Consider the following 21,240-nt stretch of genomic DNA (forward strand, 5'->3'; position numbering starts at 1 on the left):
ATAAAATTTGGAAGATTTTCAAGGTAAATCAATCCAAGCAAAGTCAATTACATTTCTGTTACAACATGTGTAAAATTAACATAAATCTGACAATGAAATGGATTGTGGAAAAGGAGATGATTGTAACTATAAAAGGTTCATTTTTAAGGGACTTATAAAAAATAAATACACTGGTAAAAATTACCATTATACAGCTCATTCTGTCTCATTCTGTCACATTAGCTGATTTAATAATTTGGAATAAACTTAAAGCCCCCAGGGAATGTACATGAATACATATTCTATCCTTTTCATTGGTCTAGGTTATTTTTATAAAACTACATAATCAACTTAATTCTCTTACAAACATAAACATGCATGAAGTCTACATCCTTGGGCTTTAAAAATATACATCAGAAGACTCTGGTATATGAATTAAATATACTTAACTCTTATATATCACATCAGATGAGACAACTAAATAGAACTATAATTGTCTTGTCAATTTGTCAATCAAGAATGGCTAGTGACTTTGACATCTCAATTTATATTGGAAAAATTATTTAGACTCCTAATACAATGTAGTAAAATAAAAACAAACAAGGCAAATGATAAATACTTTACAAGACTCAGGGTTCTCAACTTTAAAAAGTAGTGACTTCTAGATAGTTTTGCTTTTATATTAACATAATCATTTATTCATACTTCATGCTGTTTGGTGTGAGCCAAGGCTCCTTGTTGACCTTGACCTATAATGGTTTACTTTTCTAAATTGTGACATGGATGGGGAGTTGTCTCATTGGCCCTCATACCACATCTTCTTATTTCTATTTAGCATGAATGAAGAACAGTAAGTGACAAAGACATATTCATGGTTCAATTTATGTTCAAATTCCAAGACCAAGAGATAAGGTTTGAAAGATGTCAAGAAAGTTGTCATTCTTTACTTAAACTTCTACGACATTTGATCTCTGGTGTAGAGTTGTATCATTAAGTAATCATACCACATCTTCTTATTCTTTGGTTACTAACTTGATCTTCATTTGGTCCCTGGTGTAGAGCTTCATTGGCAACCATACAGTAACACCATAATGACCATTATACCTATTTTTATCTTTATGGTATACCTATCTGATATATATAAAAAATTCGTAAGGGTTCCATGGAACCCAGTGTCTCGCCTACTTTTGCTGTTAATCGCAGACTCAACAAAAATGAAGAAAAACATCAATAAAAATTTCCCTCTCGATACTGTCTTTTGATTGAAAGAAGCTTCCAAGTTTGGTAAAAAATCCAGGATAGTTTATGAATCTAATAAATGTTTTATAAACTTTAACTGCAGACTGTATGTAATGTTAACTGGAAGAAAAACTAACTGCAGACTGTATGTAATGTTAACTGGAAGAAAAACTAAGTCCATTTATAAGTAAAATACGGAAAAAGTGATTTTTTTTTTTACAAAATTTACTTCTGAATAATATCTTATGATCAGAAACAAGCTTGTGTCTAAGTTTGGTAGAAATCCAGGATAGTTTAAGAACATTATAAAAATTTTAAAAACTTAAACCACAGAGTGAATGTTTTGTTTCTGGCAAAAAAACTAAGTCCATTTATAAGTAAAATACGGAAAAGTGGAAATTTATTTTTACAAAATTTTCTTCTTGATACTATCTTATGATCATTAAAACAAGCTTCTGTCCAAGTTTGGTACAAATCAAGGATAGTTTATGAAAGTTATTAAAATTTTAAAAACTTTAACCACAGAGTGAATATAATGTTTCCTCGCAGAAAAACTAAGTCCATTTATAAGTAAAATACGGAAAAAATGGAATCTTATTTTTACAAAATTTACTTCTGGATACTTTCTTATGATCATAAACAAGCTTCTGTCCAAGTTTGGTAGAAATTCAGTATAGTTTAAGAAAGTTATTAAAATTTCAAAAACTTTAACCACAGAGTGAATATTTGTGGACGCCGCTGCCGACGACGGAATGTAGGATCGCTTAGTCTCGCTTTTTCGACTAAAGTCGAAGGCTCCACAAAAAGATGTGGTATGATTGTCATATTTCCTTTCTAAAAAGTTCATAAATATAAACAATTAACATTTTCGTCATCATATTTTTTATACTGTGGTATATAAGACTAAAGATAAAGGTTTTTGTATTACATACTGTTAGACTGAATGTCTAAGTATCTTCACTATGTAGAAATTGAATATAGATGAATTTGCCGCTTGTCGTTTAATTCAATGATGTAAGTCAACTCTTCAAAGTTTTTAGAACAATTTATTCATGAAGAAAATGGTCAGTCGTTCCCAAATCAGATTATTTTTTAAAAGCGATTAGTTCTAAAAGCATCTAATTGTTTGAGAAAGACATGAACATTAAAATATGAATTCATCAATAGCATATCCCAAGATTTGAATGATATGTTATGACTTATTTTCAGTTTCTTATTATTATTTTCTAAATATTAAATCTTTTTTAGAACTCCTTTAGAAATATTGAACTGAAATGGTTTTGGCTACACTGTTAGAAACCATTTCCCCCCACTAACATCTTAGATATTTAATCTTCCAATTGTTTGGTCTCCAGTAAATTCAACTTACGATATACCCTAAATATATCCAGTATAAGTATCACAACTTATTATTTAAGGACACCTTACTAGTACTTTCTTTGAAATAATTGCTTGATTGCAAAAAAGTATTAAAAAAAATGTATCATCATTATTTGTTTTAAAGTTAAGTCATCATCTTCATTAAACTGTTTCCATATTCTTTCCATTCAGAAATCCCAAAGGACAAAAACTCAAAAACATATGTTAAAATATCTTCAATAATAACTATATTGTACTTTGGGAGAGATTCTTATACAAATATCAATGGAAATACTCCCAGAAATCTCATATATCAAGGAGTTAATGTAAAATTATTTATAAACATGGACAAATTCATCATTGATCATCCATCAAAACTAAAATGGAAACCACTTTCAACCATATGTACCAGTATCAGGCTATTAGTGACAGAAACACATTCTTTGTCATTCATCATTTCTTTATAACAAGTTTTTTTTACTACACTTTTGTCAATCATTTATAATAAATGCTGAGAGTATAGTCAATACAATATGTTATGAAATACTTTTATCTGCAATGATTTATTCAAACTGATTAAAATACAGATTATATGGCCACACTTCCTGATTAAAATACAGATTATATGGCCACACTTCCTGATTAAAATACAGATTATATGGCCACACTTCCTGATTAAAATACAGATTATATGGCCACACTTCCTGATTAAAATACAGATTATATGGCCACACTTCCTGATTAAAATACAGATTATATGGCCACACTTCCCTTACAAGAAACTGATGAACTCCATTTTACATTCTGATTTAAACATCTTTCTGGATCCTCCAGTTTTGTTGTCATAATGTACTAGACCTTCAAAAATTGGCAACAAATATTTCATTGGCTGTTGTATTATAATCTCCAAACAGTAAATAAAATTTAGTGTTGTCAAATTCTTCAATTCCTTGTAATTATATATATATATATATATATATATATATATAGTGGATACAGTATATATTGATTGATTGATTGTTGGTGACTTTATTGCAACATTCCAGCACCATTGGCTATATCATGGTGGTCAGTGGTGGAGGAAGCTGGAGTCTAGAGAAAACAACTGACCTTCAGCAGGAAAATTGATGACCCAAGATTATTAAGATTACAGAGAGATGCTTAACTGCAACTTACAGGGCTAAAACTTTCAGCCTCAGTGTTGTGTCATGCTTAAGTAATACATTTATTGACTTTTATGTTATGGCAAAAGAGGGGCAAAAGATACATGAGGGACATTCAAATTTATAAATCAAAAATAAACTGACAACGCCTGATGACTAAAAAAGAAAAAGACAAACAGATAAATAATAGTACACAAGAAATAACATGGAAAACAAAGGACTATAAGCAACTCAAACCCCACGAAAAACTGGGAACGATCATAGATATTCCATAGGGTCAACTCTTTAAAAACTTTTCGTTAATTTTTTGGTATCATTGTAGTATGTACACTGTGTACTTAATTTGGTGAGTTTAGTATTAAAGTACACCCCTAGTTGATGCATTATTATCAACAAGAAACAAATCATTATCCTGACTGGTATGCCAAACACCTTATCACCTCAAAATTAAGTATCTGAATGAATGACTTTTCATCAAGCAAAAAAATGCTACAAACAAAAATATATGAAGCCACAGCAAAAAATATTTTATTTCCTCAGTTTTACGACAGAACTGTGATTAAGACCTAACAGCTTAGAACGACTGTCTTGTCAGTAAAGTAGAAAAGTTACGCAAGCCTTGTTGATTGCTACCCTGATAATATGTACTTTGTACCATTAAATTAACATTACATTGTCTCCGAACCATGGTCCTCTATGAACCAACTAATCACAATCCATTTCCTTCATTTGACTTTATAATAACAATTAGGTTAGCACTTTGTTGTCACGAAGAACTTATTTTTAACGGGACTTCCTCGTTTGGAAAATGTAAAATGCACAATCACTATACTTTTCATTTAAATCAATTACAGGGCACTGTGAATCGTTATCTATTCTCGGGACACTTATTTTCACAGATTTTGCTAGTTATATTATGTACTTCCTTGGCACATTACAAATTTCCAGTTATTTGACAAAAGCAAAGGATAAAATTATGAAATTAAAAACCCTGTAAACAGCAACTTTTTTCAAACCATGAAAATTTAAGTACATATGAAACTAGAGGCTCTAAAGAGCCTGTGTCGCTCACCTTGGTCTTGTGCATATTAAACAATGGACACGGATAAATTCATGACATAATTGTGTTTTGGTGATAGTGATGTGTTTGTAGATCTTACTTTACTGAACATTCTTGTTGCTACAATTATCTCTATCTATAAATGAACTTGGCCCAGTAATTACAGTGGAAAATATTTTCTAAAAATTTACAAAAATTTATGAAAAATGTTAAAAATTAACTATTAAAGGGTAATAATAAAATTGAGAATGGAAATGGGGAATGTGTCAAAGAGACAACAACCCGACCAAATAAAAAACAACAGCAGAAGGTCACCAACAGGTCTTCAATGTAGCGAGAAATTCCCGCACCCGGAGGCGTCCTTCAACTGGCCCCTAAACAAATATATACTAGTTCAGTGATAATGAACGCCATACTAATTTCCAAATTGTACACAAGAAACTAAAATTAAAATAATACAAGACTAACAAAGGCCAGAGGCTCCTGACTTGGGACAGGCGCAAAAATGCGGCGGGGTTAAACATGTTTGTGAGATCTCAACCCTCCCCCTATACCTCTAACCAATGTAGAAAAGTAAACGCATAACAATACGCACATTAAAATTCGGTTCAAGAGAAGTCCGAGTCTGATGTCAGAAGATGTAACCAAAGAAAATAAACAAAATGACAATAATACATAAATAACAACAGACTACTAGCAGTTAACTGACATGCCAGCTCCAGACTTCAATTAAACTGACTGAAAGATTATGATTTCATCATATGTACATCAGGCACAATCCTTCCCGTTAGGGGTTTAGTATCATACCATCATAACATATATGAGAAGAACATAACCCGTGTCATGCCAACAACTGTTTTTAGAATAAATGTGTTTAGTTCCGACGCAAAGACCTTATCAGTGACTCAATATTAACGCCAAAATATGCAATCTTTAATGACTTGACAACAGTATCGTAATTATATCCCTTCTTAATAAGTCTATTCAAAGGTTTTTTAAGTTTCTGAGGTGAATACTGACACCTTTGTGCTTTATAAAGAATATTTCCATAAAAAATTGGATGTGAAATACCTGAACGTATAAGAAGTCTGCATGTTGAGCTATATTTACGAATGGTGTCTTTATACCGATGATAAAATTTAGTAAATGTTTTGACTAGTTTGTGATATCGAAAACCCTGGTGTAATAATTTTTCAGTAATACATAAATTTCTCTCGTTAAAATCTAAAACATTGTTACATACACGAGCGAATCGTACAAGTTGAGATATATAAACTCCGTAAGATGGTGACAAGGGAACGTCACCATCTAAAAACGGATAATTAACGATAGGAAATGAAAAATCATCCCTTTTATCATAAATTTTAGTATTCAGCTTTCCGTTAGTGATATAGATATCAAGATCGAGGAAAGGGCAGTGGTCATTGTTAGTATTAGCTTTATTTAAAGTAAGTTCAGCAGGATAAATTTCATTAATATACATACTGAAGTCGTCATTATTGAGAGCCAAAATATCATCCAAATATCTAAAAGTATTATTAAATTTGTTTATCAGATGTTGTTTTGATGGGTCTTTGCTTATTTTTGTCATAAATTGTAACTCATAACAATACAAAAACAGGTCCGCAATAAGTGGTGCACAGTTAGTCCCCATTGGAATTCCGATAATCTGACGATATACGGAATCCCCCAAGCGAACAAAAATGTTATCTAGTAAAAATTCAAGGGCATATATAGTATCAAAGCATGTCCAATTAACATAGTTTTTTTGTTTATTGCTACTAAAAAATGACCTAAAAGAGTTTGAACATATATATTCACATTCTGATTTTTTGAATGCCCATTTAATTAGGTGTGTGAATTTTTTCTTAATGAGAATGTGAGGCAATGTGGTATACAGGGTAGAAAAATCAAAACTTTGAATAGATTCAAAATCACCAATATAAGCATGCAATTTATCAAGTACTTCCAACGAGTTCTTGACACTCCAAAAGTAATTTATTCCACTATTTTCGAAGGCCTTATTTGAACAATTTATTATAAGGTTTTTAATTGTACCAAGTGTGCTGGTAAGAAGAATAGACAATTTAGTAGTTGAACAATGGCTTGAAGACGAAATAAATCTATATTTGTAAGGGGTTTTGTGTAGCTTCGGAAGCCAATACATTGTTGGGACTTTCATTGTATTTGGCTCTGCTTGTAATGCGGTGGCTAAAAGTTTATGTTTGTTACAGATTTCGTTTTCTGAAAATGGAGTCAGTTGGAATGTTGGTGAATTGGTGATTTCCTTTTTCAGAACCTCAATGTAAAATTTACGTCAAACAATAATAATATTATTAGCAGCTTTATCGGCCGGGACAAAAACAAATTTCTTGGCTAATTCTTTTAGTTTATGTTTGATACGTGAAATAGGTTTATTTTGGTTGTTGTTAATAGTAAAATGTTCTTTAAAATGTTGAATACGTATATCAACTATCTTCATTACTGAATTAAAAAAAGAGTCCAAAGATTTTTTGTCAGCTTTTTCCCGTTTTATCCATTTTATAAGGTAATAACTTCTTAAGGGGTCAATTGACTATTTTGGTCATGTAAACTTATTTGTAGATCTTATTTTGCTGAACTTTATTGCTGTATACAGTTTATCTCTATCTATAATAATATTCAAGATAATAACAAAAAACGGCAAAATTTCCTTAAAATTACCAATTCAGGACAGTAACCTAACAACGGGTTGTCAGATCCATGTGAAAACATCAGGGCAGATAGATCTTGACCTGATAAACAATTAAACCCTGTCAGATTTTCTCTTAATGCTTCGGTTTTTGAGTTATAAGCCAAAAACTGCATTTTACCCCTATGTTCTATTATTAGCCGTGGCAGCCATTTTGGTTAATTGGCCAGGTCACGCCACACATTTTTTAAACAAGTAACCCCAATGATGACTGTGGCCAAGTTTAGTTTAATTTGGCCCAGTAGTTTCAGAGAAGAAGATTTTTGTAAAAGATTACTAAGATTTACGAAAAAATGGTTAAAAATTGACTATAAAGGGCAATAACTCCTTCAGGGGTCAACTGACCATTTTGGTCATGCTGACTTATTTGTAAATCTTACTTTGCTGAACATTATTGCTGTTTACAGTTTATCTCTATCTATAATAATATTCAAGATAATAACCAAAAACAGCAAAATTTCCTTAAAATTACCAATTCAGGGGCAGCAACCCAACAACAGGTTGTTCGATTCATCTGAAAATTTCAGGACAGATAGATCTTGACCTGATTAACACTTTTACCGCATGTCAGATTTGCTCTAAATGCTTTGGTTTTTGAGTTATAAGCCAAAAACTGCATTTTACCCCTATGTTCTATTTTAAGCCATGGCGGCCATCTTGGTTGGTTGGCCGGGTCAAGCCACACATTTTTTAAACTAGATATCCCAAAGATGATTGTGGCCAAGTTTGGATTAATTTAGCCCAGTAGTTTCAGAGGAGAAGATTTTTGGAAAAGATTACTAAGATTTACGAAAAATGGTTAAAAATTGACTATAAAGGTCAATAACTCCTAAAGGGGTCAACTGACCATTTTGGTCATATTGACTTATTTGTAAATCTTACTTTGCTGAACATTATTGCTGTTTACAGTTTATCTCTATCTATAATAATATTCAAGATAATAGCCAAAAACAGCAAAAATTCCCTAAAATTACCAGTTCAGGGGCAGCAACCCAATAACGGGTTGTCGGATTCATCTGAAAATTTGAGGGCAGATAGATCTTGACCTGATAAACAATTTTACCCCATGTCAGATTTGCTCTAAATGCTTTGGTTTTTGAGTTATAAGCCAAAAACTGCATTTTACCCCTATGGTCTATTTTTAGCCATGGCGGCCATCTTGGTTGGTTGGCCGAGTCACGCCACACATTTTTTAAACTAGATACCCCAATGATGATTGTGGCCAAGTTTGGTTTAATTTGGCCCAGTAGTTTCAGAGGAGAAGATTTTTGTAAAAGTTAACGACGACGGACGACGGACGCCAAGTGATGGGAAAAGCTCACTTGGCCCTTTGGGCCAGGTGAGCTAAAAAAATGACAATACTATAAAAAATGAACAGTTTTCCTATTACTTTCATTAATGTATGTTTTTCCCTGTATTATATACTACTAATACATCCATGAATTTTTTGGATTTTTCTACATTTAAAATTAATGTTGCTGTCTATTGAGTCCTGCTGATCATGTCACTTTTAATTGTACAATAATTAGCTTCAAGAATATCAATTCATATTGATCATTCTAAAATAGGGAACGGTTATATAACTCGCCGCATTCAGTCTCAGCTTGTCTTTTAATCTGCTTCATAGGGAAATTTTGTTGAATGCATCTTACTAAATTGGAGGATTTAGATTTTCTTAACTTGAACAATAAATATTCTATCTTTATTCATGTGAAATTCTGTATTGATAATTAAATGGCAACATTTTAATAACAATTGTTAGCAGAGCAGATGCGTCGCACCTTCTTATACCCAGAATGCTAAAAAACAAAACTCAATTCTTTGGTCTACTTTCTGCAAACTCATAAATTAGTTTCATTTTTACACACTATTATACCCCTTTTTGTCTGAAATTTCAATGTCAATACTTTGGTCTACTTTTATGGACTGAAAACTAGTGAATTAGATTCATTTCTAAACATTATCATACCCTGGAATTTCAATGTTCTCATTTATTTTGTCTTCATTGTAATTTAAATTACTGATAAATAAAATGAACTCAGAAATTATTGTGAAAACTGTGACAGAGTTATAATCACAACAATTAAAACTTTTTGAAATATCTTATATGAGTTAAATAGGATTTTTCTCAATATCGCAAACATTTATCGTATTTACAATAATATTTAATGCACACAATAATTTCTGAATTTAGAGTTCACCTTTTTTCATTATAACTGATGAATTTGATGAAACTATACAATTCACACAAATATTTACATTTATTCCAGTGTTAAGTTAAATGTTGTTCCTATTCATATTTATACTGTAAAATCAAAAGGGAAAATGTCTTCTGATCTTAACTGAGTAAATTCAGGGAATTTTTATGAAATATTGAAGAATTCAAATATCAATGGTTTGTGACATGCACCAAAAACATTCCCCATTCAAAATATTTTCATAGGTATTTAAATTCAAACCAATGGTTTATTCAACACTTACTGCATATAAACTTATGTCTTAAGAGACCACCTTGGAGCCTGTATTGCTTAACCATCATAAAAGATTTTTTTCATGCAAGGTTTACCATCAATTACTGATTTTTTTCAATACAAGTTTTAGTGACGAAAACAATACATGAATGCTACCAATCAGATATCTAAAATTTTAAGAACTACGAAATGTTGCATGCTTGCCCCATTGTATTTTTGAGATATCCTTACAAAATTTATGATGATGCATAAAATATTGAAATTTTAAAGAAATGGTACAAATCTTTGAGAAAGAAAAGATGTATTTCTTCTTTCTACTTATGTAAATGAAGGCATGAAATGTCAGGATAAATGCAGTTTTCAAAATTCTATTCTAAAACATAAAATAAAAAAAAATTTCAGACATGACACAATTCTTTTTTAATTGGACCTATTTTACAATCGATAAGTCATTGTTTCTATCAACGTTAATATGAAATCATTTGTTTCCATACAATTTCATTTTGTGAAACTGAAATTGTCTCTAAGATGTCAAAATAGTGACTGAAATATTTTTAATATACAACTCGATTAGTAACGAAAGTGCAGAAAGGTTTTCTATGGTTTAAATAAGATATTGCAAAACATTTCTATGTCTAACTATTCCAATTGCAGCTTTCCGATACCATCCAGACACAGTAATACAATAGCTTATAGAAAAAAGTTAACTGACTTCCTTATCTTGTCTCGTGTATAACAATCTGTTTTGTCTAACGAATTAAGTCTGCTCACCATTTATCAAATTTAATTTCTTTAGTATTAATAGTCTTGTTCTGTTTTGGAGAAAATTTAATATCATCAGAACGTTTCTAATATTGAATTCCCTCATAGTATCAGAACAAAAACACCTTAAAAGCTAAGTGGCTTTGAGGATAAGATCTAAATAAAGTTATATCCTGAAATTTCATAATGGTTCATGTTAGATACAGGCTATCAATTTAAATGGTTGAAAAAAACTGCCTTGTGGGCGCGTAGCATGGAAAAATAATTTTCTAGACAAAAATAGTCTTTTGGTAATCTTCTTGTTTATTTCCTAAGCATAAGATATGAAATAAGACTCCTTTTACTAACGTAAATTATGACTAAACAAAATTCAATATGGTTGTGAATTATAATTTTTCAAAAGTTTTAAGTGTAATTTTCCAGCTAATTTCCAACATTCCCTAATGGCCTTGATCACCTGAAATTGTCCTACATATGCTGCTCTGCAATGATGCGTGATGGACTTTCTTTGGTACAGGTATCGGACACAACTCTCCTAACAGTAATGAAAAGTAAAAATGTTCTGAAATCTATAATTCAATAGACTTAGAGCATCTATTGTTTCCATTAAACCAAACGTCTGCAGGGTTAAGATCCTTAAAATTGCTTCCTAAACACTTACCTTCAATGTTAAGACCGTTGTCCATGCAATAACCTTGTTTGCATCTTTCTTCTTACTTTCAACCATCTGTAAATCTTCAAATTGTGTTTTGAGTCTTTTGAGATTAGCTCAGGTATAAATTTGTATATATGAGTAAGTGTGTGACCTACCTGCAGTATTTGAGTTTGCGCTGATTTTATCTCTTGAATGCACTTCATCTGTCTGTATGTGTTTCTGTAAACTTTTCCATCTTGGATCATTTGTTGGATCTACATTGCAAACCTAAAAATAAGATTGAGATACATTTTAAATACAAGTATTTTTAAATGATTTAACATTATCAAGGATTCGTGAAAATGAGGTCATGGTCAGATAAACCAAGTCAGACAGAAATGTACACCTTATCCAAGCATTTAAGTTGAAATATATTTTTTATAGTAACTCAAATAAACAGGCAAAAACCACAAAAACTTGGCATTGACCAATGAACCATTTAAATGAGGCCAAGGTCAAATTAAACCTACTTTTACTGATAATATCTAAGATATGAACTCTGAACCACTGAAACCTAACCTTATTGACTGATTCTTGAAATGAACTTAGTTCAGGTCAAGTGAATCTTGTCTGACAGACATGAAGACCTAATTATGCAGTGATGCATATGCCAAATATACTAGAGCTATCTTATTACAATATGTAACTTTATGCAGAGAAAAAGGTCTTATAATATGAGTTAAATTGACTTACCAGTTGATCAGTTTGAAAAGGTGAATAATAAAACTACAATTTGGTCAAATATTTTAGCAATTCGCCATTTCAGAATCAAATGCATCCTGGGTAATATTTTCAAAAGTGTACACCAAAACATCCTGATTGGTTAATGTCATAAACAATGGAAATTTAACCAATGACGTGGCGTTATTTTCATTTTGGGGTACGAACAATGAAATTACCCATGATGCTTTAGATTCTGAAATGGCCAATTGGTATTGTGAAAGGACATAATTATTCAAATATGCACAGACATATTTACTTCGTTACATACCTTGTTACAACTTTTCTATAATCTTTTATTGCTTTTTCAATCAGAACAATATACACAAGATAAGGATGTTTTATTATATAAAATTTCCATATAAAGAAGGCATAGACTAAAGAGGCATGCATCATCCTAAAATGTGGATTTATTTACAAATGAGTAAACGGATATGTTCTGTTTGGCATTGAGTCAACATCGCAAAAACATCATACCAGCTAAAACGCCATTTATTTTAGAGAAAAAAACAGTTGGGGCAATATGCGTCATTGTTTCTCCATAGCCGGTAATGGTAACTCGTTCTTCTGTAGCTCAGCTCATACAGTAAACTTGTACAATGTATATGTATGATGGCTTGATTCGAAGCTGAGACATTTTCACGTTTATGGTTAAATTTTAGGGGTACGAAGTGTGATCCATTTTTCCGTAAATTAGCATACCCTGAAAATCCTTTTAAAAAGTCTCTTTTTTTCACATAATAATTTCTTTGAAAATTTAATACTTTTAATACAGATGATAACTCCATAGTTTTACACATTTATTCTAAGGTCCTATACTTTCCAGATCAAAATAAATGGTTAAGCTCAGTCACTTGTTAAAAATTGAAACATGTCCAATATCACTACACATAGATTTTTTGTTTTTGTGTGCCTCCGATTCAATAAGGATATTGTCCCAGTTGTTTAACCATACAACTTTGTCAAGATCTGAATCACAAAATTGCACATTATTTTCCCATGTCCTAAGTACATGGATGCCCTATCCGCATATTCATTTTCTTTGTTCAGTGGACCGTGAAAATGGGGTAAAAACTCTAATTTAGCATTAAAATCAGAAAGATCATATCATAAGGAACATTGTATACTAAGTTTCAAGTTGATTGGACTTCAACTTCATCAAAAACTACCTCGACCAAAACTTTAACCTGAAGCGGGATGAACAGACAAACAACCGACAGATCCACAGACCAGAAAACATAATGCCCATAAATGGTGCATAAAAAACACTGAGAAATAAACAAAGATAACCAGACAAAAATCCTAACTACGGTCTGGGGTAGCAAAATAACTTTGGACAGAACAATGTTAATTAAGATTTAATTTTTGATTTTTTTTGTTTTAATGCCACTTTTAAGCACTGCATTTAAGCTATTTTGTGGCGGCCAATTTTTATTGGTGGAGGGTGCCAGAGTGCCCGGGGAAAACCATGACCTTTGATAGGAAAACTGACAATCCTTGTCAAGTAAGATTGGAGTAGAGTGCACCTGTATGAGCGGGGTTTGAACTCACAACCTCAATGTTCGACTGGCTAGTGATTACAGTAGTTACTACTTTGCCCACTAGGCCACTGAGGAGGCCCTATTCTATAGAAACACCAAATAAAAAAATAATGGTGCTTTGAAACACACTAGATATATGTGTATGACTCAGAAATGTTTTACTGCAATGAAATGTAGCATTAATTTCCTGCAACTGTCAATCTCAAGGAAACAATATTTTCAATTAAGAGACAACACATGAAATGTTTCTGTTCATTTTGATGTGTTGCTGTCTCATTGATGTGTTGCTGTCTCATTGATGTGTTGCTGTCTCCTCTTATACACATTGCACTTTCTCAATGTCTGACATTCATCAACATTTTTCAGAGTAAAAGTGCAGCTTAAATTTATTTCTGTAATAGAATTTCTGTTATTTTCAACCTAAAGAAATTTTAAAAAATGCATTACCATAATCGGTCTTGACAACAAAAGTACAGAAAACCTTACAATACAATCCCATTAAACAATAATATTCAATTTATTTGAGAAGATTTGTAATGAATGTGTAATTCTATCTGAGTACATTCTGACAGAGACCATCATATGAAATGATTGACAGCTATACTCAACACCCTGATATATGCAGAAATGCTAAAAAAAGTAATATTTAAGACTTCAAATCCATTTTTGTCCTATATATAAGTCTTATTTCGTTATTATCAATTTAAATGAACAGACTTACATGACAAACAAAATTATCCCCAAGCAAAGCACTAAAAAGAACATCAATGTCATATCAAATTGTGTTTCATGTAGGAATATATTTTAATGTCTCCTGCGAGTGTCAAACAGCTAGTTCATCTGGTATAGTATAGTTTAGACCATTTTTCAACAAACTAGATCAAACAGGAATATTACATTCCACTTAATTTATTCCAGTGTCATGTGTGTTTTAACATACAAAATTAACATGATTAAAGCCAAAAATTATGGTTACATGATGAAAATCCCTTTTATCTCTGTCTTAAATTTCTTTTATAATGTTTTTAAAGAATTACTATGGATACAATGAATATAATGGTTTTAATAAACCAAATACCATTTATAAGGTATACATGTATAACAAATTTCTTGCCAATACTTTTTAAATATTTGTTTGTCCTGGAGTATAATAGAACAAATGACCAGTCTGATAAAAATTATAAGAAAAACACAAGTCCAATCAACTGGGGACAGAGTTAATTTCATTATTTGGCCAAAAGGAAATGTAATGTAATCCGTTTTAATAGTTAACACTGCTCTGCACTATTTTAAGCGACAAGGAAAGTCAAAGTTCTAATAACATAATGTAAATTAATGTAGTATTACTGCCTTTTATGTCTTTTTGACTGGATTACTTTATTGGGTATGTCAAAATAGGTATAAAAATATTGTCAACCATTTTGCCCTGTGTTATACCATATTTTTATTTTTCTGTTATTGGATTGAGTGTGAAATTCAGACATTATTTAAATTCCAGTAAATAATCTACTATCAATTTCACTGAACTTTGATTGTATTCTAATCAAAAGAATTAAAGGCCTTGAAGACAAGTTAAGACAAAAGAGTTCTGTTTCACAGTATTAATTCAATCAGCTATACTAAGACAGAATCATGTTTTTTTCCACGTATCCTATACTTGTTTGTTTGTGCTTAGGGATTTATCTTGTCCTCGTACATTATTTACCTGGTGAAATAAGAACTAGCAGGACTTTAAGTTTCAAATTGTAGTGCGAAAAATTAAAAAATCAAATCAAAGTGTTTAAGTCAATTTGTTGGAAATGAATTTGGCATTTTTAAACGACATTCAACCTTTTTCCAAAGTTTTTAGGTGTCATGTAAAGTACAGCTACAACTTATATACTTTTTTTTATATATCATTCAAACATAACAATAAATGTCTCATTCAAGCTTTGGTGGTTCTTTCTGAAGGGGTTTTCTGCAGACAGCGAAGACCCTAAATCACGTCTCTGAAGGCAAATTATCTTCCTTCTTAGGAAACCCTGCATGTTGATTTATTTCCCATTCAGATTAGAAGTAAACTAATCAGATTTAAGAAAAAAAAATGGCAAATACTTAACTAGAGAAATTAGGCTTGTTATCTACAAACTTTTTATTGGAAAAAAAAACTTTCAAAAGTATTAAGTGATTTTTTTTTCTTTGTTTTTAAAAAGGATCAATTTAAATAAAAATCAATTGATTCAAAAATCAATATCACTTTATATAATAAAAATATTTAAATTAAAATCAATTTATTTTTATTTTTTTCTTATTAAAAATTACAATAAATAAAGACTAGAAATGAATAAAAGAAGATATGTGGGAAATTTAGACAGCAACGAAAAGACAATAAATGAGGAATGTGTCCATAGGACACAGCTAGATGATGCCCCCACTTGCATATAACATTATAAAGGGACATAACTTAAACATGGTAAAAGTGACGCTACCCAAATTCATACTTGATCAGAGACCATTACTATTTTTGCAGATTCCATAAATAATTTCAAATCTGACAAGACTAAATAATACAAAACATAACTGAAATAAAAGAATTTGAATCTGTATGTCTGTCCACATCCAGCATGACATGTTCATTTTGTTTAGTGTAAAAAGAACAAACTATTCTCTGTGGTGTTATAAATCATCTTTTATCTGAGCTGTTAAAATATGAAGTATTTCAAATTAAAAAGATATCATAATTTTTTACTGTCAGACAAAATGGACACCTATTTAACTAAAGCTAAATGGTAGTCATGAGTTTGATGTTTCAATGGTGTGATCTTTCCAAAAGGTGCCAAAACAAGTGTAAATATGATGGACTTGTCAGATCTCGCTCACCAATTTCCGATCATAATAGGATAAAAACATTCTATGAGTAGCAACTAAGGATAAATACTTATATCTATTTAATGATAATTTCCTTTATAATTTCCTACCAATGACCAGAACTATTACATGTCTTTCAAACCAAACAGACAATCAATAGAAAGCATATAAATTCTGATTAAATCTTCTCCTCAAATTGACTCAGCAGACAGAAGAATAGAAAACTCGACTGCAATGAGTTCCGTCTTACAAGAACAAGTCATTTAAGAATAAAGCTGAAACAGTTAATTTGAATTATCATAGACATTTTAAACTGAAATATAATTTGTAAACTGGTATTCCCTGCAGTAATGCACTAAGTATTACTTTAATGATGTAAAATGTGCAGAGGTGAACCAGTCTGAAATCTGACCAATCAGCAGCTAGTATCAATTAGGGGTAATGTTGTTTATAGCAATTATACAGGAGGGACTCCGTTGAATAACTGCATTAATTTTGACAAAAGTTGAAAGAAGTGCAGGGGTGTAGTTGCCGTTAGGCACTTAAGGCAAGTGCCTTCACATAATTTTTTTAAAATTTTTTTTATTGAAAAAAAAAATAAACAACGTTATTTGTAGATGAACGCCAGTGAAGTAATGTCAAAACTCTTTAAGTATCGAACGTCAGGTGCACACTAGTCTCTCGTCCTTAGTGAATGGAATATTGGATAGAATTGAATGTTTTTATATGATTTTACCTTATATAGAAAACTATAAACTAGAACTTTGGTACTGATCATTTCACTTCTATCAACAAAAACTTGAATGAACCAAAACTTAGACACATGAGTTTTTTAATTAGTTGTTGCTTTCAACTAGCTTTCCACTTTGTCTTCACCCGACCTACAATCAAACCTTTGCCAATGTTGGTCGTCTGTTTTGCTCAACGCTTTGCAGGATGTATTAATACGCAGTCACGACTGGTCAGAATGGGGACATTAAATCCGATGCCTAGTTGTAGAGAGAATACCACTCTTTGAGGAGTTCGTAGTTAGTCTACTGAAAGGCAAAATTTCTGCTCCTATCCAAGTAATCCATCATTTTCCAATGCATGCCATTTTCAAATTTCCAGACCTCCGTTCTGTACAGCACCTATTACAGGACTTAGCTCCCTGTTGCATTTATTGTAAATTTGTTTTTTTGTCCTGAATTTGCATAAATATTTGACACTGGATGTTTAAAAATCAATCAATCAACTAGCTTTCAGTAATTTTGAGTACTCTTAAGATCTGCGTGTAATGACCACAATTATTCAAATTTCTAAGCAGGTAGGGATTTTACAGTAGAGAATAGAAAGACATATGAATTTCTTGAATTTTGTTAGGATAGACTGTATGAACAGAACAGAACTTTTGGATTAGGCATCGACTATGTGTGTATGTGTTTGTGTGGCTTGGGTGAAGGTTTAAGAATCAAAAGATTGATGGTTGATGTCTAGCCAAAAGGATATTTTGATTATATAGTAAAATATCAGTGTTTACGACGTACCTAATTTTTTTAATGAAGGATCGTCAATATGTACTATAAATTAAGGAAGTTCAAACAAATGGAAGTTTTTAACGACCTTGACTGGCTATACAGCCCTTGCACGGTCGGTAAAAAATTAGGCAGTTTCATGGTATACCGCCATCTTGGATTGTACAATCAACAGTACAAAATCGGTCTAGTTATTTGCCCAAATCAGCAAATTTGGAAACAGAATTGCAATTTAATGGTTAGATGTTTTTTTTTATACAAAGAAAACTTGTTAATTTAATGTATTATTCAAAATATTTTTTACAAATATCAACCTTTTTGGGTTTTAAAATATTTTTTTTTCAAATGAGCCATATAAGGGGAGATAACTCTTTTAGTACAAAATTTATACTGGGGTTAATAGGGAAATTTTTTATTTTTACTTGTGGCAAAAAAACAAGTTCGGTGACACCATGTTTTCTTTTTATTTTTTTAAAACATATTATGAAACCTATCTTCTCAAAATTTATTTCAAAATTCTATCACATAGAATTCTTTTTAAACACTCTTATGTGTTTTTTCATGAACAAACTAACCAAATTTAGGATTTTTAACGACTCATAGTTTGAAAAATAGCACGGTAACCCATACTTTTTATTATATTTTTGAAAAAAGCATAGTAAAATTTTCATTTTGGCAAATTATAAGAAAATTCTGTCTCAAAAAACATTTACTTATGATCTACCTTAAGTTAAATGTATATATCAGTCAGAACGGAATAAATATTAAAATTACCAAACAAGGTGTACTGCTTAATTAAAGGGATACACTGATCTATACTGGGCAACGCATATTGTGAAATATATATTTTTTTTTATTTCCGATTGTACTGTGTTATTTAATTCACCAGTCAGATGTTACGGTAAATTATTCACAATTCTTCGAACTTTTCATCATGTATATTATAATTTTCATGATCAAATAACCAGTAAATTTCATACTTTTGTACATAAAATTTTGCATCTAAAACGCTGAAAACTGTTTTCCCTGAACGCCCCCAGACCCCCTGCTGATTGGTGCCTACAGTTGGCTGAATACCTAGCTACGCCCCTTTAGTGTTTGAATAATTCATAGCTATTAGAAATGTGCACAAGTTCAATTTTTTAGCCATCTGATTGTTTAAAAATCTCTCAATTTACATGGTAGAATGAAAGACAAAGTCATCTGGAATTATGGAACACATCAAAGTTAAAAATTACACACATGATGATGATGGTTGTAAAGTGATCACAATTGGATGGCAAAATTTGCAATTGAAGTAGTTTTTTCATTTTGTAATAAACTGACAATTAATTGTTATTTTAAAGAAATAAATGACTTTTTCGACTATACTAAATACTATACTAAATATAGTTGACCTGTTGAATGAAGTATGCGATAAAAAGACCTAAACATGAAAAACAATGAAAAAGAGGTCAAGGTCAGACTACACCTGACAATTGGAAATATACACCTTGCAAACAATTCCATACACCAATTACAGTAGACCTTTTGCTTATACATTGTAGAATCTGAGATATCAACTTGACCATGAAACCTTAATCTTGTTTACTGATCCATAAAATGTGGTCAAGGTCATATAAAACTGTCTGACAGGCGTGAGGACCTTGCAAGATACGCACTTACTAAATATAGTTATCCTTTTATTTAAAATCAGAGAGATGAAATGAACTTTACCAAAAAATCTTAATTAATTTTTCAAGTATATATAGTCACCAGACCATAAAAACAAGGTCAAGGACAATTGACATATGACAGAAAGAACTTCATAATATAAGGCATCTATATACAATGTATTAACACTGACCAGGCCTTTGTCGCCACTAGATCCCTATCCCTATGTTGAGCTTTCCACGACAGAATTAGTTGCAGTCTTAACCAAAAATAATCGTCTCTATTGAATATTTGTCTCACTAATGCTTACAAAACAATAACAATGCTCAGGCAGACAACCAGAACATAAAACAACATACATGTTTACCAATTCTGGGAAATAATTTTTCTTATTTCATATCATATTTACAGTAATTATTGTTCAAAATTAAAGCTTCAGAGAATTAGTACGTATGTCTTTATCATCAGAGTCAACAGAATTATCAGTTACATGACGCATTACAAAGTTGAATATTAACGATTCTCTGCGTAATTACATTTAAGACTAAATCAGTTTAAGCATGCTAAAGGAATATTTAATACAAACCAAACCTTTAAAAAATATTTACCCTTCCATATAATTATTATAATTTTCAAGATTCAGTCAAGATTCTAATTAATGAATATTACTTCACATCCATGCTAATGACTGTATTAATTATATCAAAACAGACAGAAAACAATATATTTCCACACATGACCACAAATTTTCTATAATCCTATTTTGATTTAATTACCAGGAAATTTCAAGACAAACAAGTGAAACTGCGAGCTACTGGTCACTGATGATACCCCCGCCGCAAGTGGATAATATCAATAGTGTAAAAATATGTAAGTGTTCGGTAAACAGGAAGTTGTCCAGTGATGAATCTGAAAATGCATCACACGGTATAGCTGATTTATATAAATCCTGAAATCAAATTTCAGAAATCCTTGTATTGTAGTTCCTGAGAAAAATGTGACGAAAATTTTCAACTTGGCTATCATGTGTAAAATCATACAAGTGTTCGGTAAACAGGAAGTTGTTGAGTGATCAATCTGAAAACGCATCACACGGTATAGCTGACTTAGATAAACCCTGAAACCAAATTTCAGAAATCCTTGTATTGTAGTTCCTGAGAAAATTGCAACGAAAAATATTCATGGGACGTACGGACTGACTGACGGACTAACGGACTGACAGAAGGACAGACAGAGGTAAAACAGTATACCCCCCCTTTTTTAAAGCGGGGGTATAACAAAAATGTCAATCCAATTATTCATAGATATAAAATAACTATAGTATCTCTGGGTACAAAATAACTATAGAATCTCTGGGTACAAAATAACTATAGTATCTCTGGGTACAAAATAACTATAGAATCTCTGGGTACAAAATAACTATAGTATCTCTGGGTACAAAATAACTATAGAATCTCTGGGTACAAAATAACTATAGAATCTCTGGGTACAAAATAACTATAGAATC

The 21,240-nt window shown here is 31.2% G+C and overlaps 1 protein-coding gene across 1 annotated transcript in view; it reads right to left on the reverse strand.

Annotated features, from left to right (window-relative positions):
• Positions 1-21,240, reverse strand: part of LOC143078825 (ATP-dependent RNA helicase DDX1-like) — a 231,487-nt gene that overhangs the window by 143,840 nt on the left and 66,407 nt on the right. Inside the window, exon 20 of the mRNA XM_076253811.1 lies at positions 11,575-11,686. Within this exon, the coding sequence (XP_076109926.1) occupies positions 11,575-11,686 (112 nt within the window). The remainder of the gene's footprint in view (positions 1-11,574; positions 11,687-21,240) is intronic.

Source organism: Mytilus galloprovincialis, chromosome 6 (assembly GCF_965363235.1).
Source record: "Mytilus galloprovincialis chromosome 6, xbMytGall1.hap1.1, whole genome shotgun sequence".
In the NCBI taxonomy this organism is placed as follows: domain Eukaryota; kingdom Metazoa; phylum Mollusca; class Bivalvia; order Mytilida; family Mytilidae; genus Mytilus; species Mytilus galloprovincialis.